The 23,982-nt window shown below is 40.9% G+C and overlaps 1 protein-coding gene across 1 annotated transcript; it reads right to left on the bottom strand.

Annotated features, from left to right (window-relative positions):
* Nucleotides 1–139: 139 nt before the first annotated feature.
* LOC142916497 (putative ATP-dependent DNA helicase HFM1) lies at nt 140–23,324 on the bottom strand. Its single transcript, XM_076061627.1, has 23 exons — nt 23,271–23,324; nt 23,030–23,107; nt 21,282–21,458; nt 20,406–20,606; nt 18,848–18,936; nt 17,996–18,039; nt 17,794–17,895; nt 16,277–16,425; nt 14,991–15,085; nt 13,077–13,210; nt 11,863–11,913; nt 10,512–10,589; nt 9,811–9,902; nt 8,554–8,657; nt 7,779–7,826; nt 6,680–6,777; nt 6,436–6,573; nt 6,234–6,319; nt 5,685–5,768; nt 4,178–4,335; nt 3,171–3,271; nt 1,554–1,715; nt 140–147 (listed from the first exon to the last, which is right to left on the bottom strand). Exons 1-23 carry the CDS (start codon nt 23,322–23,324, stop codon nt 140–142), a joined length of 2,331 nt encoding a protein of 776 aa, XP_075917742.1.
* Between the last annotated feature and the right edge of the window lie 658 nt (nt 23,325–23,982).

The raw sequence follows: 23,982 nt of genomic DNA, 5'->3' as shown, positions 1-23,982 counted from the left end.
TTGGCTAACGTTCAAAATTAGACCGCACAAGACAGAATCTACGAGGCAGACCATACGAATGAGACAGAAGAAGCTTGATAACAAAAAATAATGCAGTCTTTAATGGAATCGTGTCAAATCACATTATTTACACATTCCATTACCAGCCTGCAAAGAAAATAAATACGCGCACAGCACGCATTCCACGTCTGTCCCTCCACATGAACATTAAAGTAATTGTATACATCCCATCTGTCAAACCTCCATTCTGGGAGTGCATAATTGCAGCAAAATGTGTTTAATACAATAAAACGCTGCACCAGTTTTGGAATTCAGTGTCTCATCAGCAATGTCAGATTTGCTTGGATCAACGCTGGCGAATGGCCAGAAGTGTATCGGTCTTCGTTTGATGAAATACGATATGATACCCAACCCAAAATAATCACAATTGCTCGTAGTAATAACTTTGTAAATACGTTGAATCACGATGAAGGTACTCACAGCACTCGTGTCCACACATTTGTTTATTTTTACAGTTGTGAAGACAGCTTCTCTTGGAATCTTCCAAGCCAGCAGAGTAACCTTCAGAAACAAACGAGAGCTCTGTGGAGAAGTCTTCACTGTAAACGTGTTTTATAACGACACATTACACATCACGTGACAAATACAATCAAACGCTGAATGTTTATGAACATTACTTTCAGCATATTGTAGGTCGAGCGAAGAGTCGAGATGTGTAAGCCACTCTAGTGTGCAGAAGCATGTCTTAAAACGTTCCAAGGAGGGTGGGTGAGACAGTCCTGAAGATTTAATTAGATCCCTAAAGTCGTGATTTAAAGATTTCGTGACTGCAGTGATTCGTATTCTTGGTTCTTTCGGTAAAGTCACGTTGAAGGGAAACAATAAAATAATAAAAAATATATAAAAAATACAATTCTTACGACGTTTCGACTGCAACACAAGCAGCCATCATCAGGTGTGATGACTGCTTTGTGTTGCAGTCGAAACGTCGTGAGAATTTTATTGTTTTATATATATAATTATTTTATTGTTTCAGGTATGATGACTGCTTGTGTTGCAGTCGAAACGTCGTGAGAATTTTATTGTTTTATATATATTTTTATTTTATTGTTTCCCTTCAACGTGACTTTACCGAAAGAACCAAGAATATATATCCCTAAAGTCGTATAAAATATATACAGTTCATGTATTTTCTCTGAGAATAAAATATTAATTTTCGGGGTCTCAAGGAAGAGGGGAGGGGGAGGTGGTCCATCACCGCTGTGTCAGTTTGGAACTCTTGAGCACAAGAGAGATGATCTTTGCAGTAAAGTTGTATATGTACAGGTTAACTTCACAACAAAATATAATGCACCACACCTAACGTCCCCTATGTATATTGCCGCATACTTGTCACAGCATGAGTTGGTGGGAACAATTGCACAATTTAAGGATTATATGAGTGTTGTAGATATGAAGATGCTGCATTCTAAATTGCTTCCATGGGATCAAATGCATAGAGTCTAAATAAACCAATTGATATAAAATGCATGTAGAAATGAGGCGACACAAACCATTGCCGGCTGCTTGTGCCGCTGCTGAGGCAAACGCCTTTGGTTTCTCACAGGTAGTAGCATGCAGGGATTGGGCCTGCTGATGTCTCCCATTCCCGTAGAGCCCAGAGGTGCGAGGGCTAGAGTAGAATGGTGTGAAGTTCTGATGGATGTCCATACCAACTGGGAAAAGCATTAGAACCACATTTTTACCACGATAGCTTTAATCATCTTCACCACATTTTTTGTTCTGCCACATACACAGAGAGTGTGAGAAACCTTTCAGTTGTAATTGATCCTGAGCACGAGTTGTCTATCTACTGTCAACTCTGGAGAACCTCATACCTCCACCTGCACATTTTCCACGTCCACCATTTCCTTACCCCAGCTGCCATCCACACTTTCACATCTCCTCACATCCTCAAACTCTAGATGATACAAGATGCTCCTGACAGGCTTCTCGTCCACATCCGTAAACAAAACATCACCATAATACTGAGATCCCTCCACTGGCTCTCAATGTAATCCCAGATCAATTTAAAAATAGCACTCACCGTCCTAAAGATACTCCATTGACTCGCCCATGCCTAAATCTCTCCTCTCATCTCACTCTACTCCCCTCCACATATTCTTGACTCCAGCAACCAAGGTTTTCTGTCAAATTTCCCCTGTAAACCTCGGTTCACTGGGAAGTTGCTAACTCTCGTTTGCTGCCCCCATAATCTGGACCTCCCTCCTCCCAGTCATAAGTTCTGTCGACGCCTTTCTCCTTGTATAAATGCAGCATCAAGAGCTTCCTTTTTCCTCTGCCTATGGCCGACTGCCTCTGTAAAAATAATTTTTTGAAAATATGCCTTCTGATTTAAAGCTTTCGTGACTGCAGGGATTCATATTCTTGGTTCTATTCGGTAAAGTCACGTAGAAGGGAAACAATAAATTAATAAAAATATAAAACAATAAAATTCTCACGACGTTTCGACTGCAACACAAGCAATCATCATCTTGCTGTGGTTTTCACACCTGATGATGATTGCTTGTGTTGCAGTCGAAACGTCGTGATAATTTTATAGTTTTATATTTTTATTATTTTATTGTTTCCCTTCTACGTGACTTTACCGAAAGAACCAAGAATATAATATGCCTTCTGTTTGTGTACGGTGTCTTGAGATGCTGTCGCATTTAAATGTCATACGAATCCACATTGTATTGCAACCTTTGATAAATAACAAGTTAAATTGGACGAGAGGCTACATGGATGAAATAGAGTTTGTGTGTAACGTGTGCAAGATTGGCACTTGTTCGGGAATTGACATCTGTGCTCGGGTACCAGTAATTTATTTTTTACCTAGACCTGGTACCAGTATTGAGTTGAAATTTATTCCAGGACACTGCACAGTTTCGTTAGACCTTGCCCAGGGGTCGGCAACCAAAATAACAATAAGAACCTTTTTTCCAATTCGGTACAAAACTTGATATTTCAACAGCTGCCATACTTGTGAATACTGTACGTACATACATTACGTCATGAAGCAATCTGTATGAAGCTGAACGCGGCTCCGAAGCTGACTCCTGACCAAGGCTGACTGAGAAATATGTCCTGATGTAGTCTGTGGACAAGGTGGCAACCCTGAGACTTACCATATGTAGAGCTGAGGAGGTAAACGTTGAGCTCGTCACTCTTTTCCGGCCGAACTTCAATCTTCTTCATGAAACTCCCTGTTTTCAGCAGCATGTAATCTCTGTGAAGGTCATATCGGTTGTATATGTAGTTTCTGCAACTTACTATTACTGCAGGTGTCTTAATAATTAAATATGTGCGCTATGTTGCACTGACGTTAAAGATTTCTGACATTCAAAACGAGTAGACCAGTTCGACTCGTTGACAAATACGAATACAGAAATACGTAAAAAATTACTAAATTGGAATTACACACAGCAACCATCGCCCCCTACTGGCAACCTTATGCCCAATTGCAGGCCAGGTGCTAAATCTCCTTGTGTCCACAGGGACAGTTGTCACTGGGGGTGCCCATTTAAATGTGTCTGAGACGTGGTGTAAGTCGCTTATTGCGCGTCAAGCGCTCATAGACACCCCAGAGTAAAAGGCCCTATCAAAAACAGGTGATTATTATTTTAAAAAATTCCAGTAACAAGTGCATTTAAAATGTTGTTACATTTGTTTTTAGGAACAATGTTGTTTACATATAGGAAGGAGGCGTAATGTCTGCCTATTTATTTTGTTACATTTACTTCTATATGATGCTAATTTTCATGCTCTATTCCTTTATATTGCTGTATGTTCAGGGGCTGAATGCCAATGTCGAGATCTGATAAACCACGAGAGCTTCAGGAGCGAGTTTGTGTCGTTTTTATACTGCTCGGTTGAAGGAGAGCAGAGACCACAGTGGTTTACTGTCTGGTCCATAGTTTGGGTTGCATGGCCACTGATCGCACTGCAGGAGACGTGCGCGTTGGCCTGTTTGATGTGGTCGATGGTTCACCGGTGTCTTTGAGGAATGTCAAAGCAAGGAGGTGCGATGTCTGGGTCTCTAATTATCAGGCAAAACGATTATTTTGTTCGATTCAACATAGAAAAAAAACACGTGGCCTTGTCACAATTGCTGCGATGTGTAATTTAAGCGCACGTGATGATTTGCCGATGGACGAGGTTGTTGTCGGCGTTGCCCAGTAGTAGCGTGCAGCAGTGGTTGTTTGGAGCTGTGCGGTGAGACTGTAGGTCCGCACAGTTCTTTAGTATCACTGTAATTATCACCTCAGCCACACCTTTGTAGTACCGGTTACCCTGGAAAAAAAGCAACCAGTGCCATTCTGAATTGATGATATGCAAAGCTTACCAAGCCATTAAATTAAATTGAATATTACTAAGGTGAAGACAAACGTTAAATAGTCGATTCCTTCATTTAAAACCTAGTGAAAAAACATTTAACAAATGACAGCAACGGCCACTTGCCCCACTGTTGTCACCACGTCTGTACCAAGATACGGGGTGGCATTACAAGTACTCTTTCTTTCTCAAATGCGCATTGAGGTGGTGACCATCTCTCATTTACAACCCCTGAGACAGTGGTGGAAACAATGCGTCTCTATATAACCCATCAAACAATCGCTGTTGACTTTCCCACAAATCGGTGCCTATTTTATCTACCACGGAGGGATGATGGAGTGAGTCAACTCCCAGCTACGACTTGAACTCGCAAACATTCCGATGGCGGGTCGCTCACTCCACTGCTGAGCCACATGGATAGTTTCACAGGTGCAGTATTATCAAAACACTAATTAATGTTTGTCTTCAGACTCATGCTGTTTCGAGTTCCGTATTTTCCCGCATATAACCCGCGGGTTATACCACTTTTTACAAAACAAAACAAGACCCCGTGGGGTATATGCAGATGCGGGCTATCCCTAAAATATTTTACACGTGTGACATGTCATAACTCGTTTAATTTTTTCACTGCGCAACACTTCCAGTACCTTTGACTAAAGCACTGCTGAATAAACCACTCGCACTAAAATTGCACGCGTTAACATGTTTGAAATGATTCGAATTGCTTGCACAATGAAACGACAATGTTTCAAGTGGGCGCACTTTGTTTAACCGGGGTACATGCGTCTGCGGGTTATATGCGTATGCGGGCTATATGCGGGGAAATTGAGCCACATAGATGGATGGTTTCACAGGTATTTGGCAAAGTCCTAATTGACGTTTGCCTTTGAAAGCCTGCTGCTTTGAGTACGTTGAAAGTAGCAACGCACTTAAAGGGAAATTGATTTGCACCCGAGCCATGTGACTGTGCATTAGTTTCTAGATTTGAAACTTTCGTGACTGCAAGGATCCATACTTTTTGGTTCTCTTCGGTAAAGTCACGTAGGTAAAAAAATAAAACAGCAAAAATCACGACGTTTCAACCACAACACAAGCGGCCTTCATCAGGTGAAGGGACCAGCCTGTCTCGAAGACTGCGCTGGAGTGAAGAAAAAAAAGGCCGCTTGTGTTGTGGCCGAAACTTCGTGATTTTTGTTGTTTTATTTTTTACCTACGTGACTTTACCGAATAGAACCAAAGAGTATGTGCATTAGTTGTTTTTAGCAATGTGAAATCTTTGATTGGAGTCGGGGTTCCGTCTCATGCACCTGCTCCACTCTGACTTGGTACTTGGGCAGATGCTGCACGGCTTCTTTGATCTGGTTCCCAAACGGAGGGTGTCTGTTCACTATCTGCACAACGGAGGAATGCACCACCAGCAAAACGTCATTCGGTTTTGTTGCAATGTTGTTTACAAACAAGAAATACGCTCATCATTGGCGGGTGTTCCTATTATTAAGGAAGGGTGACGATTGTAATGTGTTTCCCAATTGAGTAATTTGCAAGTTACTTTTTACATTTTGCTAATTTGGACAATCACGCCGGTACACAACGGTCTTCTTGGCATGACATCATGGGGGTCTGTGACGTCCATTTTGAAGAAGATGGCGTCGAGCATTTTACGGTGAATAAATCCGCAGTATAATTAACCAGAGCGGTCTGCCAGATTCGAACTGCGAGCTTCTGGAACAAGCGCTGCCACTGGGCCAATGGCATTTACGGTGTAGCTACCGTATAATTGTACTGGGAAGTGCGCTAAACACCAGCACAAACATAGATACATGTTGTGGAGATTAACACTACACCCATTATCTCACCAACTCAATTTCCCGTCCATGAGTGTTTGCAATTTTCTCAAAAGATGTCAATCCAGCGTTGACCAGTGCGCTGGACATTGAGAAGCCTACAGCAGAAACACTGAGGTTAAGTAATGTTTAATTGAAGGGTCTTTTGAAAAGAATGCGTGGTTGTAAATAATTTGTATGTGTTGCTCTTATACGTGAAAGAGATTATAATTACCGATTTTTTCAAGTTGTTTCAAAACAGAAGGTGAATTTTCCCAAAGCTTTGCATAAAAACATTTAGCGAGGTGGACAGCATTCAGCACGGCCTGGAAATTATTCTGCTTATCCTTTTGCTGCAAAAATTCGGCAAGACCTACAACCACAAAACAGAGATATAACGGATGTAAATACTGTCATGCGTTTAAACGTTAACTTCAGAAACAATGTACATTCGTTTAAATAGTGCAGTTTAAACTTACATTTTGTAAGACGGATTCCAGTCCTGAAGATTTTGGCAGTGTCCTGCATCAATGCAAAATCTTGCACCAGTACACATCCCAGCTGAGCTTGAATGAGACTACAAACAACGCGTCATTTCAATTATATTCTTAGCTCTTTCGGTAAAGTCACGTTGAAGAGAAACAATAAAATAATAATATATATAAAACAATGTTTTATATTCTAAGCTCTTTCGGTAAAGTCACATTGAAGGGGAACAATAAAATAATAATAATATATATAAAACAATGTTTTATATTTTTAGCTCTTTCGGTAAAGTCACGTTGAAGGGGAACAATAAAATAATAATATATATATAAAACAATGTTTTATATTCTTAGCTCTTTCGGTAAAGTCACGTTGAAGGGGAACAATTAAATAATCATAATAATATATATAAAACAATGTTTTATATTCTTAGCTCTTTCGGTAAAGTCACGTTGAAGGGGAACAATTAAATAATAATAATATATAAAGCATTGTTTTATATTCTTAGCTCTTTCGGTAAAGTCACGTTGAAGGGGAACATTAAAATAATATATATAAAACAATAAAAATTATCACGACGTTTTGACCATAACACAAACGGTCGTCATTAGGTGTGTCGGTTTGCAAATGAGTGTCAATACAAACCTACACACCTGATGACGACCGTTTGTGTTATGGTCGAAACGTCGTGAGAATTTGTATTGTTTTATATATATTTTATATTTTATTGTTTCCCTTCAACGTGACTTTACCGAAAGAGCTAAGAATATGAATTACTGCAGTCACGAAAGCTTTAAATCAAAATCATTTCAATTGTGTAGCAAAAGCTCAATTCTCTACTTGAACAAACAGTTTTTGCAATATAGATGCAGTTTCGAGTGTTAAAATGAGTGTCAATACATCTTGAAGGCTCTCCAATTAAAAGGTGTGATCTGTATGGTGATATCAAATGGATAATAATCTGCAAATGTGTAGAATATTAAAACCCTAAACACGAAGTTGCGTTGCTAACTATAAAGAAAGTTCATAACCAACTCCAAATGTACGTATGTGTTATCTTAACAGGAGCATTGAAATCATAGCTGTACTTACCAGTTTATTTTCATTTCACTGTTTTTTATTTTACCGGACATTGGAAATCTGAAATGACAGAAGCATTCAGATTCACTCATAATGGTTTGGCCAAATAACTAATACACACTGAATATACAATATACACTTAAAATGTGCTAATACAGACTTAAACCCCATTCGTTTATCCATACAATATTTTTTAATACGTAATACATTAACAACTACTATTGTCTCAAATATGTAAATGTTTTCACACTTGATGTTTCACTATCCGAGAAACCTTTTAAATTAAATCATTAGAATCCAAATTCTAGACCGATAAAACATTTGATATGAAACTTTCAAGATTATTCCAGTGTAGGTTCTGGATTTTTATTCCAAAAAATATAATGACATTAACACAGGATCTTAAAAAAAATAGCTAACATTCTTCAAACTGGCCAAATATACCATGTAAAAATTGCAATTAATTGTAATGTAACTTTACCAATACACATTATGCATAATTGTATATTTACATATGGCAACTCACCTACATTGGTTTAAACAAAAGTGACTGCTGATGAGACACGGAATGTCAAAACCAGTCCAGAGTTTGGTTGTGTGATACCAAGTCTGCTGAAATGATGCACTCCCATAATTCCACGTGGTTGATAGGATGTGTAAAATATATGTATTATTTTATGTGGATGGACAGATATGTGAAGGAGGCATATTGTATGCTTATTATTTTTTTCTTCCATTCTTTACGACGATGCTAGTGGTTATTTGGTGACGTGTCACTGATTGTTACCGTATCGTGTGCTTTTTGGCAAAGTTCAATGTGTTCAGGGTTTTCTTCTCATTAACGCGGAGCGTGATGTCTTTATACTCTCGACAGCTTGAGATAAGAGTCACCTGTAAAGAAGGTCAAAGATCAAGATGTCATCATCATGGCCAAAATCATTGATGCTACTACTACACAGAATTAAAAAGAATTCCACCCTCCGTCAGAATCTCGCAGCTGCTGCACAATAGACACACGGTGAGCTCCCAAATCTGCCCTGACACTAAACCCACATCCATTACGGGAACAAATCGGTATTTAACGGCAATTACAAACCTCCAAAACGTTTACAATACAAGGTGTCCTAAACCGAAAATGTGTCCAAAGAGATCAGGAGCACAATGTATCAATTCAGCTAATTGCTAATCGCAAAAATACTCTCTTGTAAAATACACGCGGGAGTTATAACCTGGTGGCTCAACTAGTGTAAGTGAGTGGCTCACAGACGGCAGGCTCCAAGTTCAAATACTGCTGGTGAGTTGACTCAACCCACCTTCCCTCCGAGTTTGATAACATGAGCAGCACTCTGTTAGTAAGTCAACGGTGGTTGCGCTGCAGAGAGACCCCTGTCATAGGATTGTGGATTCTCCACGATAGTCTCAGGGCTGTCAACGGTAGATGGATAACCTCAGTGCTCATTTGGGCAGGAAATCACTTTGACTTGGTTCTGAATGCCGCTGTACAATGCATTGATTATGTCTTAAAACGTAGGTGTTAGTTAAACCTTGTGCCAGATGCACACCGATTGATAGAATTGTCAGCAACGATGTATGCAGTAATAAACTAAAAGTCTGTCTTTGTAAGTAAAACTAAAATGAGACGGTATCCTTACTCCAATAAGGTGCACTGTATAGAAACAAACGATGATGATCGCCAAACATGGCTAAAAACTGCTCAATTATCGGCACAATTGTAAGTCCGCTTATTAATTTGTTTCTTACAAAATAATTCACGGCCTATTGTCAAACATCCAAAATGATAATTTACAGCCGCTTGTCAAATCCGCTGCTGTGAGTCGTTGTGGTTGTTTGCTATGTGTCACATACACACACATATCCTTGTCTGTTAACATCATTACAGTCACCACCTGTAATGCGTTGTCACGAACCCTTTCAGGGGTCTCGACCATCTGCTAAGTAAGGGGACATTGCCGCAGCAAGCCTTGCTAACGTAAGTCGATGGTGATGTGGAACAATGAGAAACCAACCCTGTGACCTCACTTACCAGGTCTTGCACGGCTTCCGAGCCCTGTATTGTGCCAAACAGCTTGATGGTATCAAATGCCACGTAGTAGTAAGCCATCAATCTACCAACATCTGGACAATATCAAACCATTTTTTGTTAAAATAGCAAAACACATGAAAGCAAAGGCAAAGGAGGTCCCATGATATGTTAAAATAAACTGTAATTAAATGCCAGGGTGCTGGTGGCGGCTATACATCGTGCCTGTAATGCAGGGTTGTTGGATCAAACACAAATTGGTAAAACTCCCTTCCCAAGGTTGCCAAGATCGCCATATTCTCGGCTTGCCAGGGGGTATGGCGGGAGAGCAAATTCATTATATCCGTACGCACGGATATTGAGTTACCACCCCTTGCACAGGCGGGGGTTTTTCCATGCACAGACACTCATCAATTAATGGAGTTGGCGACACATCCCAAAATAAGCAGCTCCAAGGCTCGGGCAATAGTTGGCGAAGGTTCTCACTGCCCCCCATTATTGTCTGGGGGTCCCCCCCCCCCCCGTGCCTCCGTTAGGAACCTGCGCACGTGACAAATTCTACAGCACGTTCTGAGATGCCGATTTGCATTGACGACTGGACGCTATACACAACATGAAAATGCAAAATGACATTATGTTTTTTCGTCACAAATAAAGCGAACAAACACGTCATGATATGCTGTTTCAGCAGAAGGATTATTTACCTGTTGGCTTAATATCCCCATTCTGCATACAAATTAGCTTGTAAGCTGCCAGCGAGTTCAAACTCTCTAAGCATAGTTCTGAAATAAATAATGCAAAAGAAACATTAACGTCGTTGTGGACAAGACAACAAATTAACTAAGCAGGTATTATGCCTTCCCATATTTGTCTCTCCACTAAAATCTGCTTGAAACATTCATAGCTAACAGAGTAGATCATTGCCTATTCATGTCTGGCAGGTCACGAGTATTGCTTCAAACAAGCCTGACTGCGTATACATTGAATGTCGAAACCGGTCCAGATTGTTTGTTGCTGCTGAAAATATTCACTCCCAGAAGGCCGTGTGGCTGATTGGATATGTTAAAAAACAATGATTCTACTTTTTATGCGGAGAGACAGCTATGGGAAGAAGGCATATTGTCAGCTTAATTATTTTGACATAACGATCGTTAAATAAATACAATTAAAGAAAAATCAATGCGTCTCATACTCATTGGTTCTTTCGGTGAAGTCACGTAGGTAGAAAAATGTAATTAAACTGACAAATAATAAATCACGAAGTTTCGATCGCAACACAACAATCGGTCGCCCTCAGGCGGAAAAAAATCCTCCATCAGGGAAACAGCTGAACCAGCGAGAGAGCTGCGAGAGAGCTCATCCTCCTGGTTCTTTCGGCAAAGTCAGCACGTAGAATGGAAATACAATAACAAAAATAAAACATAATACGATAAAATTCTCGCGACGTTTCGGCCACAACACAAGTAGCCTTCCTGAGTCACAAAAGCTCTCTCGCTGGTTCAGCTGTTCACGCTGCTGAATTATTATTTTTTTTCCCGCCCGAGGACGACCGCTTGTTGCGTCGCGATCGAAACGTCGTGATATTTACGATGTTTTGTTTTATTTTATTTCGTCTACCGAGTCTGGATTCCTGCAGTCGCGAAAGCTTGAAATCAACGTTCAATTTGTCTCAATTTTAAATAATTAACATCATGCTGCTTGTAGTGGAAACACAAGGAACAACTTGAATTGACCAACTGGCTCTTTCAGAGGCTGCGTATATGGATATTATTCTCAGTGTTTCATCTTCTAACAAGTAGACAGGTTTCTTGAATTGAGCAAGGTTGTAAGAGCTTGAGAAGTGAGACCGTGGGAGGGAATTCACAAGGACTATAAAGCATCAGCACCAGGGGGAAGAATCAAATACAGAAGTGTCTTGACCTGTCGCGTGGTGGCTGAAGACAGCAACGTACGAAAAACACGAGCAAACAGTTGTATTTCTCTCAGTTTCAAATTGTCTACTATTATTCCAGTAATATTACAGTTTGATGTTAGATTATGTTAATATCACTATACCTTGCAGAAGTTGCTTCTCAATGTCCTCTTTGTTCAGACCAGCGGCAAATTCTGTATCAGTGATTCGTACAGAGTACATTTATTTTTCAGTATGCTGCCTTTTTATGCATCGCTTGGCTTTAACAGTTGAATATCTTGTCATAGTCAAAGTCAAAACTATGTAAACACTTGATGTCAATGAACGAACTCTAAATTGTCAGAATGTTTAATATTCACTCCTTACAAATATACCGTAATTGTGTCCTTTGTACTTAAGAACATTCAAACGTGTTATTTCCTCCAGTCAGTTCATAATATTTTTGAAAGCCCCAAACGTGAAATGCAATTACAGCTAAAATTACTGTTTTATATTACAATAGCTGATCTATGCAAAAGCATAATGGCTCAAAATACCCAAAGATGGTTTCACACAATGTTTTAGTGCATTGATTCAACACAAGCAAAACTGTGGACCGGTTTTGCAATTCAGTGTCAAGTCAGGATTGTGTGAGCCAATGCAGGTGAACTGCCAGATCCATAATATAGTTTTTTTGGGTGAGATCGCGTAAATATATAAATGTGTGTCGTTAAAACCCGCCACCACCCGACACAGCCAACTAGTAAGGGTTGCCACGTAAACAGAACGTGCCAATTCATCACTAGTACAGCACACCGATGTGTTGCAGAGCCACAACATTTACAAACTGAGTACGACTTTTCGCCAGTAATTACAACTAGCTTCATCAGGGTGGTGGTGGGTTTATCGACACATTTATATACAGTATTAAAACAACTATTATGGATGATATTGGTCCCGAAAGCCTACGTGTTAAACGAACTGCCAGATGTTTACAGGCAAGGGCCCTCTCTGTTTGATATGGGTCTTCGCTCAACACAAACCTACATAATATACATCACGTTATTTTGTGTTTCATTCGAATAAGTGTCGTTCACTCAAATACATTTTGAAAATTAATAGGACACACGTGTATATACATCCTTCCAAAATACCTATACTACTCAAGAACACATTTTAAATGTATGTTCTTGATAATTTTCTGAAATAAATGCACGAATAGGTAACTCAACCTTTTCCAATACACCTACTCATGTTTATTGTTATTCATTTTATATGCATCATTGGAACCTGGTGATTATACTATCGCACACATTGCGATAATATAATCACGCGGATATTGTACGTTTTAATTTTGAATTGTAAATGCATTTCTTACTGTAATACTTTGGGTTTTTGAGTGCCCGAATATACAGGAATGTGGATCGGATCCAATCCAATGCCACGCTGACATCTGTGATCGTGTGCAGTACAATCTCCGCATTGAGGTGCTCTGTTAAATTCATGTGCAAACTGCAGGAGACCGAAGGTGTTTACAAATTCACGGTAGCTACTTTATAGCAATGGGAACATGGAAGTTGCAGAGGGAAAGCTGATTGATGGAAATTCACAAAATGTAGGAAAAAAACGCATCATTCTGAACGTATCTTGAAATCAATTGAGAAAGTTTTCATTACAGCGTGAAATTGTGAAGATCCTGAACAAGATAGTATAATACAAAATAAATGTTTATTTTGATGTGGTACTTCTCCTCAAAAGAACCAAAGTGCTGTTACATGTGACAATGTCAACATTTAATACTTTGCACTAAGTAATTGGTCTAGTGTTCCAAAGAAATAGTATGGGCGTCAGTTTTCAATCGTGACTTAATAACATCGACAATGCCCAAAATCACGAATATGGCTGGGGGGGGGCATTCCACAGATGGGGAACCACACAGCAGAAGGCCCAATCGCCCTTGGAGTGCTATCTCATCTTTGGGATGCAGAGAGGACCGGAATCCATGAAATGTAGATTGTGAGATAGAATACTGGGATTCAAAAAGTCCCAAAGGTAGGTGGGTGCTTTGTAGGCCAGTAACACGATCTCAGAGTCGACTCTGAGATTCACCAAGAGCCAAAGTAGAGATTCCAGAACATGTGTGATATATTCGGATGAAGCGGTTATAGGCAAGAGTCAGGCAAGCTGCGTTGTGAAAACATTTCAGCCTATTATACTCTTTGGTTCTATTCGGTAAAAGTCACGTAGGTAAAAAATTAAACAACAAAAAATCACGACGTTTCGGCCACAACACAAGCGTCCTTCATCAGGTGAAGGGATCAGGCTGTCTCGAGGACAGCGCTTGAGTGGAACAGAGCCACGCTCAGACCGCGACCTTTAAGCGTGGCTGTGTTCCACTTCAGCGCTGTCCTCGAGACAGCCTGATCCCTTCACCTGATGAAGGCCGCTTGTGTTGTGGCCGAAACGTCGTGATTTTTGTTGTTTTATTTTTTACCTACGTGACTTTACCGAATACAACCAAAGAGTATGGATCCTTGCAGTCACGAAAGCTTCAAATCTAGAATTTCAGCCTATTGAGAACTTTTGCTGGACGCATGCCGAACAAGATGGCATGGCAATAATCGACAAGAGAGAAGAGACGCATTATCCAAATTATCTGCATAATAGTTTGACAAGCATGATGTCGTGCTGACAATACTTTGAAGGTGAAAAAAAATCACTTCTGAATTTCACATTTCACTTTTCACTTTTCAAATAGGCCTCAAACTTCGGAGCAGGGTCACAGAAGCCACCAACGTTGTGTCTGTTACTGTGGGTGATGAGCTGAAGTTGAGTGCACGGAGCCGAGAAGTATAACCTCTGTTTTGTCACAGCATTTTTATGCATCAAAGACTTAAGGCGGAGGAGTCACTGGGGCCAAGATATCGGGGTAATGAGAGGAGAGGGAAGAGAGGGAGAAAGCATGAACAAGAAGAAGCAGCGTCTGTTTTTGATGACATACCAGACATGCAAGTTAGAGGCATCAAAGCTATGAAGAAAAATAAGTAAGCTTGGGCAGGACATGTCACGAGTAGGAATGATGACCAGTGCTCAAAACTAACGATGGAGTGGTAGCCAAGGTAATGGAACACGTGGATTGTTGTATCACTGGACTGTGAAGGATGTTTACGGCTAAGAAGGCCTTCAGCGGGCAGTGTATGCCGATGCTGACTTTATACATGACGTTCACAAATATGTACATGTTCATGCCCAATATATACATATAATAACAAAACTGCCGTTATTGTCCTACCTGCTTTCTAGTTTCTGGGTCCCACTTAGCATTTGTTCATATTTTTCTTTCAATTCATTTCTTGTCAATATCACCGCAGTGGCTGAAACATCAAACTGTAAATGATATCACGTATGTTACTTCACATAAAAAATAGATAAATAGCCATACTAATAATGAACTAAATGCAGGAAAATATTTAATGAGTTTCAGGAAATGCAGATGGATCCTTCATTGAAATATTTGCCTGATTTATTTGGATATGTTTTGTGTTTGGGAGGAAACGAAACTTCCTGGGGGAAACACAGGTTCACACATATGGGTTCATAACCAACTTTCTGTACTGCCATCTCTAGTGGGTATGACACACAAATATACACAATCCACAAACCTTTCGGTAAAGTCACGTTGAAGGGAAACAATATATATTGTTTCCCTTCAACGTGACTTTACCGAAAGAGCTAAGAATATGAATTACTGCAGTCACGAAAGCTTTAAATAAAAAATAAAAAATCCACAAACCCTTGCTACCACAGGTATATACTACTACTACAAAATACAAAGATCCCCCGTAGAGCCTTAACTGGCTGTCGGGGCGAGTGCCGTTAGTGAACACCTGTGAAGGCAAGCACGGCACACGAGGGGGTGGGTGGCCAGCACCAGGTCCGGTTAAGATAATCGTTACTCGGGCTTTATAACGCAGCGCGCTCACCGCTACACTACCGCTCCCCACTTCCAGCATGGCGACACGCGTCTATAATCTATTACTGTGCTTGTTATTCTATTGGAATTGACGCTTTGCTATTTTGCTAAAAAAAAGCACATGCATATGTTTTAACAAATGGTGAACATGCTATGACACATTCATAATTGAGCAAGAATAGTGCAACAGTTCACTTCATCCTGCAGCAGCAGCAGCAGCCAGGTGGCTCAGAGGTAGAGCGGCCATCTTGCAATGGGAAGGTTGTGAGTTCAACTCATGGTTAGAGGTTGACTCAGCCCATCATCCCTCTTTTGGTCAATAAAATAAATATCACTTTGTGAAAAAGTCAACATTGGTTGTCCTTTGGAAAGACTCTCCCATACCATTGGAATTAAGGAGGTTCACCCCTGGCTTAGGGCTGTATATAGTAGATGGGCATCACATCAATGCACAAATAAACAAGAAATATTTACCCCTTCAAAATAGATGCTATATCGTCCACATGATGGGTTTCAAGAGATGGGATCTAATAAACTAGAATACATTTGTGCACAACGAAAAGTAAGGATGTATGAACCAATATAGTCAGAATATGTGCATCTACCTGTGGTCTTCCTGCCCTGCCAATCATCTGTAGAATATCTGTTTCCCCATATTCCTGCACCATGCCTCCCCCAGTGTAGTGCATGCTAGATTTGACGATGACCAGGTGTGCAGGAAGGTTTACACCCATAGCCAGTGTACTTGTAGAGACTGCAGACAAATCAAATAAAAACATTCAGTATTTGCACCATTCTTTTATCACAAGGCAATCACAAAAAAAGGCGCTTTGTGTGTGCACATATTCTGCAGAAGTTTCGCAGTAGGGGCAATGTTGCTATATGCTCCATAATATAAGTTTTTGGGTTAGATATATATAAATGTGTCGTTAAAACCCGCCACCACCCGCCACAGCCAACTCGTAAGGGTTGTCAAGTAAACAGAATGTGGCCAATTCGTCACTAGTACAGCACTAGTGTATAGTGTAGTGTAGTTTATAGTAGTGTATAATGTAGTGTAGTGTATAGTAGTGTAGTGTATAATGTAGTGTATAGTGTAGTGTATAATGTAGTGTATAGTAGTGTAGTGTATAGTAGTATAGTGTATAGTAGTGTATAGTGTAGTGTATTGTAGTGTAGTGTATAATGTGTATAGTGTAGTGTATAATGTAGTGTATAGTGTAGTGTATAGTAGTGTAGTGTATAATGTAGTGTATAGTGTAGTGTATAGTAGTGTAGTGTATAATGTAGTGTATAGTGTAGTGTATAGTAGTGTAGTGTATAATGTAGTGTATAGTGTAGTGTACTAGTACAGCACACCGGTTGTGTGTTGGAGAGCCAAGCCACAGCATTTACAAACTGAGTAAGACGTTTCACCAGTAATTACAACTAGCTTCATCAGGCGACAGCCATATTGCTATATGCTTCCTGATTGGATATTTTGTGGGAACATTTACAAATACTGGACCTCGACACCAGCACACAACAGCCTACTCTCTTCAAATCATGCCACGGGATTATTAATGTCCACTCTTAAGCAGACGGCACAAAGTATGCTATGATTCATATACTTGCAGTATTAATCATAACGGATTGCCATATTCCAAATGCGAACCTGTGTAACCTCTGTAACGAGCGTCAAAGCGCGCTGCCGCCCCAATGCACAAAACATAGCGTAAGTAACTCGGTGAAGTTAATAAGTCATCATAAAAATATTGAACTCTACAAATTACTGTCATCATGTATCTGGCAGCAAATGTATCACATGCGGTTGGTCACAAGGCAGCTGTTAGTAACCACAATTTCAGCGGCATTGGTGCAACACACAAGCAGAACTCTGGATCAGTTTCAACGTTCAGTGTCTCAGCACCAGTCAGGTTTGCTTGAACCATTGATGGTGAACTGCCAGATGCTTACAGGCAAGGATACTCTGTTAGATATCAGTATGGGTTTGTAATCTTGAAATATGCACACATAACAGCCCCTACTAATTTCACAAAGCCACATGCAAACCTGATGCATGGACACATATATCAATTTACAATCTCTCCATGAATAAATAATATGCTCATATTTTACGTACACAGTACTGGCAGTTCTCCTTGCAAGAAAGCATCTTCAATGTTTCTTCTATCAGACGTTTCCATCCCTGCATGATGGTATGCAATTCCTTTCATCAGCAAATCTACAACAGTAATAAAACAAATTACACGAATGTGAATTTGATATTTTGATGCAATTATTTTAAATCATCGTTAAAAACAGTGAGGGTTTTACAAGCTCACCTCTCAACTTGATATCCTTTAGGCAAGAGGCATGCTTCTGCAGTCTAAAATTACAATAAATGATCAGTATATATGGTGTAGTGGTGAGCACGCTAGACTTGTAATCAATTCCACCTTCGAGCGCGATCTTTTAACCCCCCCCCCCCCACACTGCCCCTGTCCACCGAGCAGTGTATAAATACATAAATTGGTAGGTCGCGCGTAGTGGAGTAAAGTGTGGGTACGCCTGCCTCTTCCAACACGTCTGGTCAATGTGAAAGAGTAGACCAATATCCCTCTAGAGTAGTGCTTCTCAACATTTTTATTCCACGGCACAAACTTTTGAGCTTACTCCATCTTCACAGCACACTAAACAAAAAATATCAGTTGGCTTTTCATCCAGCAGTGGATTGATCATGGCTGATGATGATGTGTCTGCACGCTCATCTCTCTCTCAAGTGATATATTACTACGGAAGGACTTGGTGCCATAGTGTAAGTGTGGAATTTTCACAATCACATGTGTCAATCTCCCCTTGATCACCTTGTTCCCTGGGCCTTAGATGCATTATGATCAGGCCCAGATTAAACTTATGAGGGGCCTAAGGCAAATAAGAGCGAAGGGCCTCGGTACGTATTTCATATTGCAAAATAAATTATGAAGTCAGTTTAACACGTAGGCTTTCGCGACCAACATCATCGTGGATATTGGAGTCATTCAACATATTTTTTCTCTCAAGCGGAGGTTAACACCAGCAGTGGCTCGAACAAAGAACTTGAGGACGGCACCTTGACCGTTACTTTTACACCAATATCTTAATCACAGAACATTTGCGAAACACGAATATGTGTAGAGCCCAATTCCCACGCCTACCTCTGCCTGTGCTGGAAATCAATCATGAATTTAGCATCTTTAGCCAGTGTGGCTGCAGCCAGCTGAACACTTCTTCTCGTCGCACAGAACTGTAAAAGAATAACCACAAGGTGCCTTCAATGCACACTATTAAAAAGTATGCCTGCTTCCAAAGGAATACACGTGAAATATCTAAGGCCTAAACCATTTTAATATTTATATATGTGCGCTTGACTAGGTGTGATATTCATTGTATAAATGCATAATTTTATAACGTTTTGTGTGCGCAAATGTATATGTGTATGGCCTCTACAGGTACTCGCTAAATGCTTCTTGCCCAGACAGCGCGAGGTCGTCACCGCCACGGACGTGGTCTACGCCCTCAAGTGCCAGGGCCGCACTCTCTACGGCTTCATCTCTCGCGCACTCAACCAACCCAAAGGCTCTCTTCAGAGCCACCCACCTCTTCTAAACGGCTTGCGCGCCAGCGTTACCAAACCGTCCACGAAAGAAACACTTTCTAAATGGAGCACACAATTCTGGCTTAGCAATCATTGGAAGGATTTGATAAACCATTTCAGGTCTTAATTGATTGTTCACGCTTACGGTGGCTTTCAGACAGCATACATTAATTTTTCGTCTCCCCCCTCCTCTTTTCAGAACATAGATGGACTAGTCCTTCTAAATAAACTGCCAAATCGCTGCACGTGGCGCTGACGTTTTTTTATAAATAAAAACACCGTTCAAAAATAAATTAATTAATGCGAACCGACACTTCTTTCAAATGTTTCTTGCCGTTGCTTTTCACACCTGATGACGACCGTTTGTGTTATGGTCGAAACGTCGTGAGAATTTTTATTGTTTTATATATATTTTATTATTTTATTGTTTCCCTTCAACGTGACTTTACCGAAAGAGCTAAGAATAATCATGTTTTTCTTGTTCATGTTTTTGTTTGTTGCGGTTGCACCCGATTCAAGAGCCGGATGGCTCACAGGGCTCTACACCAAATAAATGAAACTGAGAAAACTGAAACTGAGTCTTGTAAAGACTAAACAGGGGATATTGCCGTTGTGTGATTGTATATGCATGGTGATAGATATGCAAGTGGGGAGTGGTGGTTAGTGAACCGTGCTACAAACCCTGTTACCCGAGTTCGATTCCCGCTCATGATCAAAAGCGACGGTGAATATTTCAACCAATTCTGGGGCTTCCTTAGGTCTACTCAGCCTCAAATGAGTACCTGCTGTGATACTGAAACATCAGCATTGGGGAAACAAAGGCGGTCCGGCGTGGTGCTGCCCACCCACCCCCTCGTGTGCTCATGATGGTCTTCATAAGTGCTCGCTTACCAGCACTTCCACCAGCACTTCCCCCAAAAGTCTGTTAAGGCTACACATGAGATTTTTGTCCACATGGCATTTCCTGTTTGCTATGTATGTGTCAATGGAGGCCATATACACCTTAACATATTCCATATTTAAGGGCTATGCATGCAAAATATTTAAATTTAAAATAATATGCAATTAAACTAATCATGCCATTTTGACTTGGAACAACAAATAAGACATGTACTCACAATGAGCGTTGGCTTTTGCTCAGAATATGTTTGTATAATTTTTGTGAGCTTGTAGTTGAGTATCAAGTCAAATTTAAAGGCAGTCTGTAGACGATAGAAAGGAAATCCCAACACGATTTTGCGGAGTTTCACAGGCCGATGCTTTTCATCCAATTTTACGAAGATTGCCGTTCCATCCCTATCAGACAACCACTCGGCAACCTAGAAAGAGAAAGGTGGATGCCTCAGCAATATTTGTAGAGGATATACAAATATTAATTTAAATGCATTGAGAGGTATTCATACCTCTCCATATTTTATATATATAAGTCAAAAAGAATGTCTGGGCATTTGCCCACGTGCAACTTGATTAAGATGACACAAATTCCTTTTAACAGTGGATGTTACAAATTAAATGCAACTAGTTTATAGTAGATGTGAAGGTTATTTTTTTACTCAAATGAGCATTGAGGCGGTGCTCATATCCTGTTTACAGCCCTGAGCCAGCGGTGGACATTCTACATTCTTATAACGGGGGAGAGTCTATCCGTAGAACCAATATTGACTCCCCCACAAAGTGATACTGATTTTAATGACCCGGAAGGACCATGGAACGAGTTAGCACCCCCAACGAGGACTTTAACTCGCAGCCTTCTGATTGCGAGCCGCTCGCTCTACCACTGAGCCACCTGGCTATTAATCAATGTTATAGCAATATATATACTCTTTGGTTCTTTCGCTCAAGTCACGTAGGTATAAAATAAATACAAATTATATATACGTGACTTCACCGAAAGAACCCAAGTGTATGGATTTCTGCAGTCACGAAAGCTTCAAATCAAGATTGTAGCGATACAGTATATGTTTAAACAATGTATAATAAGTATGCCAACTCACATCTTCTATATTGGGAATGGTGGCTGACAGGGCGATGATCCGTACTCCCGCACAGGTATGCAGCGGTTGAAGCGCATCCTTTGTGGAGGTTGGAGGGACAAGGTTATAAAGCGTCTTCATTCTGCTGACCACAGCCTCCAAGGTGGCACCACGTGACTCATCCCCTACTGTGTGTACCTGCACCATGACCCACAGCATAACACGACACAACTTCCATGATTTTTTTTATATCGAAGTATCCCACGATCTTGTCTCAGGTTCTTTTCCTTGAGTTGTCCAAACTCGTGGAGACCATTACAATGCCTGTATCGGCAATTGGCCCTTCCCCATCCTGCAAGCATGAACCACCCTGAAGTACTGAGCTGTCGTGTACTCTTCCAGACTTCTGCATTGCTTACAGTATTCTGTCTTGCCACGAAATTCCCAACATCTCAGACACCTGGGCACAAATGCCAGCAACTTCTTTATAAGTTGTTTGAATGCGTCCAACTTTATGATCGAAAAATTAACACATGGTACTCCCACTTCAATTCGATGACCATATATTCAAATTAGGTACTGTAACCGTATGCATGCAATCCTCGGTTTACCTGCTTTTGTGGTACGTCATTTTGGAATAACGCGCGCGTTGTATTTAGACTTTATATTGACATACGCTAGGCAATTTTCGGAATATCGTCATCCGCAACACGAGATGCGCCACCCTAGCCTGGCACCACGACCCAACGGCGTTGCCAGCAACCAGTGCGGTACGATAACTCGTGCGCTCTACTTGTACGGCATTCACTAACTCTAAGCTCTAAGTCTGTCTCCCTCCTCGCCTCCATCCATCCCCTCCGCAACGCAACTCCGGCGTCTTAACAAGCAATACCATATTTCCTTATTTTATAGGAAGTAAATTAGAGTTTACGTGATTTTCTTTTTAATTTAAAGTATTATATTGTGGGTACATGTATTGTATTGATATAGGCTAGGATAATAAAAGCGATTATGCCAGCGAGTGCGAGTGAAATCCCCGAACCACCTCCTGTACCATCATTTCTTCTGGGAAAATTGCTATTGAACATACGCGATTTTGAGATACGCGCACCTTTCCAGGCACACGTCTATCTCATAAGTCAAGGAGTCCCTGTATAACTATGTCACTTTATTGGATTGCAAATCCAGAGCGCGCTAACCATCGTACCGCTGTGGCCGCTTCCTGTAAATTCAATACTGTGCACAGGAATAACCCGTATTCTTAGCTCTTTCGGTAAACTCACGTTGAAGGGAAACAATAAAATAATAAAATATATATAAAACAATACAAATTCTCACGACGTTTCGACCATGGTCGACCATATATATTTTATTATTTTATTGTTTCCCTTCAACGTGACTTTACCGAAAGAGCTAAGAATATGAATTACTGCAGTCACGAAAGCTTTAAATCAAAAAGGAATAACCCGTCTTACGTCGGGGATGCGTTCCTGAAAGGTGCGACAGCAAATATCCAAACAACGTCAATCAAAGCAATTTACAGGGTAGGTGGAGGCTGAGGCTGAGGCTGAGACGGACCCGAGAAAGGACGGCCGCTGCCATCGACGTATGTGTGGGTGGAGGCGACGCAAAACAGGTAGTGGCATCCATAAAGTGACGACGTATTTGCGATATGTGAGGTGGCGGGGGGGGGGGAGTAAATGGGGGTATCGCTGTATTTACAAAAGTATGCCGAGGAAAACCAAGAACAATACAGTCATGTACTCTACCTCATCGATCAGAAACAGCCTCACGACCTGCACGAGAGACCTGTCGTGCCACTGTCTTGTTGTGCTATCCCATTTTTCCTGCAAACAAATGAGGTCAGTGAGCCCAGTAGAGATATAAACATTACAATGTACAAACAAAAGCCCCGTGACCCCAGGTTCACACTCTGGGAGCGTGCCACACCCGAGTATGGAATTATCGGTGGATATGAGAGATCTCAGGGGAGTGTATGGCTGAATCAACTTTGCGGAGTGTACGGTTGAATCGTTTCCTGGATGTGAGGTGCAGCAAGCCCATTAAAGGCCTTGAACACGAGTAGGAGAATGTTAAACTCAATGCGGGTGTGAACTGGGAGCCAATGAGAAACCTGAGCACAGGTGAGATATTACGTTGTGTTCCGTATTATGTAGGTCAGCATCAAACTAGGACCCATATCTAACAGAGTGGGTCCTCACCTATACACATCGAGCAATTCAGAAAAATAGGCTTAAGAAAGCCTGACTCTGCTGATGAGACAGTGATAAGCAAAACCGGTCCAGAGTATTGCTTGTGTTGAACCAATACTGCTGAAATTATTATGATCCCAGAAGGTCGTGTGGTGGCTGATGGGATGTCTAAAAATATACCCTTAATTTTAATGTGGAAGGACAGCTACGTGAAGGAGGCGTATTGTCAGCGTATTTATTTTTTCAACACTTACCGGTGTTGTCAATATTATTTGGGCATCTTGTGTCTCAAAATAATCATCGACGTCCGTGTCTCCGGTAAGCTCTTTGCACTGAATGCCGAGTGCTCCAAACTTGTTCTGCCAGTCTTCGAATTTCTCCCGACACAGTGCCTTGATGGGGGCCACTAGGGGGTGCGCGTCACATTCATGCTCACACAGGTCTACATCAAGCGTGCTTGCTGTTGTACGAATGCAATGCCGCGTGGGCAATTGCAACAATGTATAATG

Source organism: Petromyzon marinus, unplaced genomic scaffold, assembly GCF_048934315.1.
Source record: "Petromyzon marinus isolate PM22_M1 ecotype Great Lakes invasive population unplaced genomic scaffold, UKy_Petmar_22M1.pri1.0 PM_G_Scaffold_39, whole genome shotgun sequence".
Taxonomy (NCBI): Eukaryota; Metazoa; Chordata; class Hyperoartia; order Petromyzontiformes; family Petromyzontidae; genus Petromyzon; species Petromyzon marinus.
Note: the sequence above shows the minus strand (reverse complement) of the source record. Positions and strands in the feature narration are given on the sequence as shown.

What these genes read in the sequence shown, in the direction of transcription:
- LOC142916497 (XM_076061627.1), bottom strand. Translation starts at nt 23,324, where the DNA reads ATGGGCTTGCTGCACCTCACATCCAGGAAACGATTCAACCGTACACTC. An exon ending in TGAGAAGCAACTTCTGCAAG is followed by an intron (nt 10,590 to 11,862) that starts GTATAGTGATAT and finishes TATTTATTTCAG; the next exon opens with AACTATGCTTAGAGAGTTTG. An exon ending in ATGGACGGGAAATTGAGTTG is followed by an intron (nt 5,769 to 6,233) that starts GTGAGATAATGG and finishes TCCGTTGTGCAG; the next exon opens with ATAGTGAACAGACACCCTCC.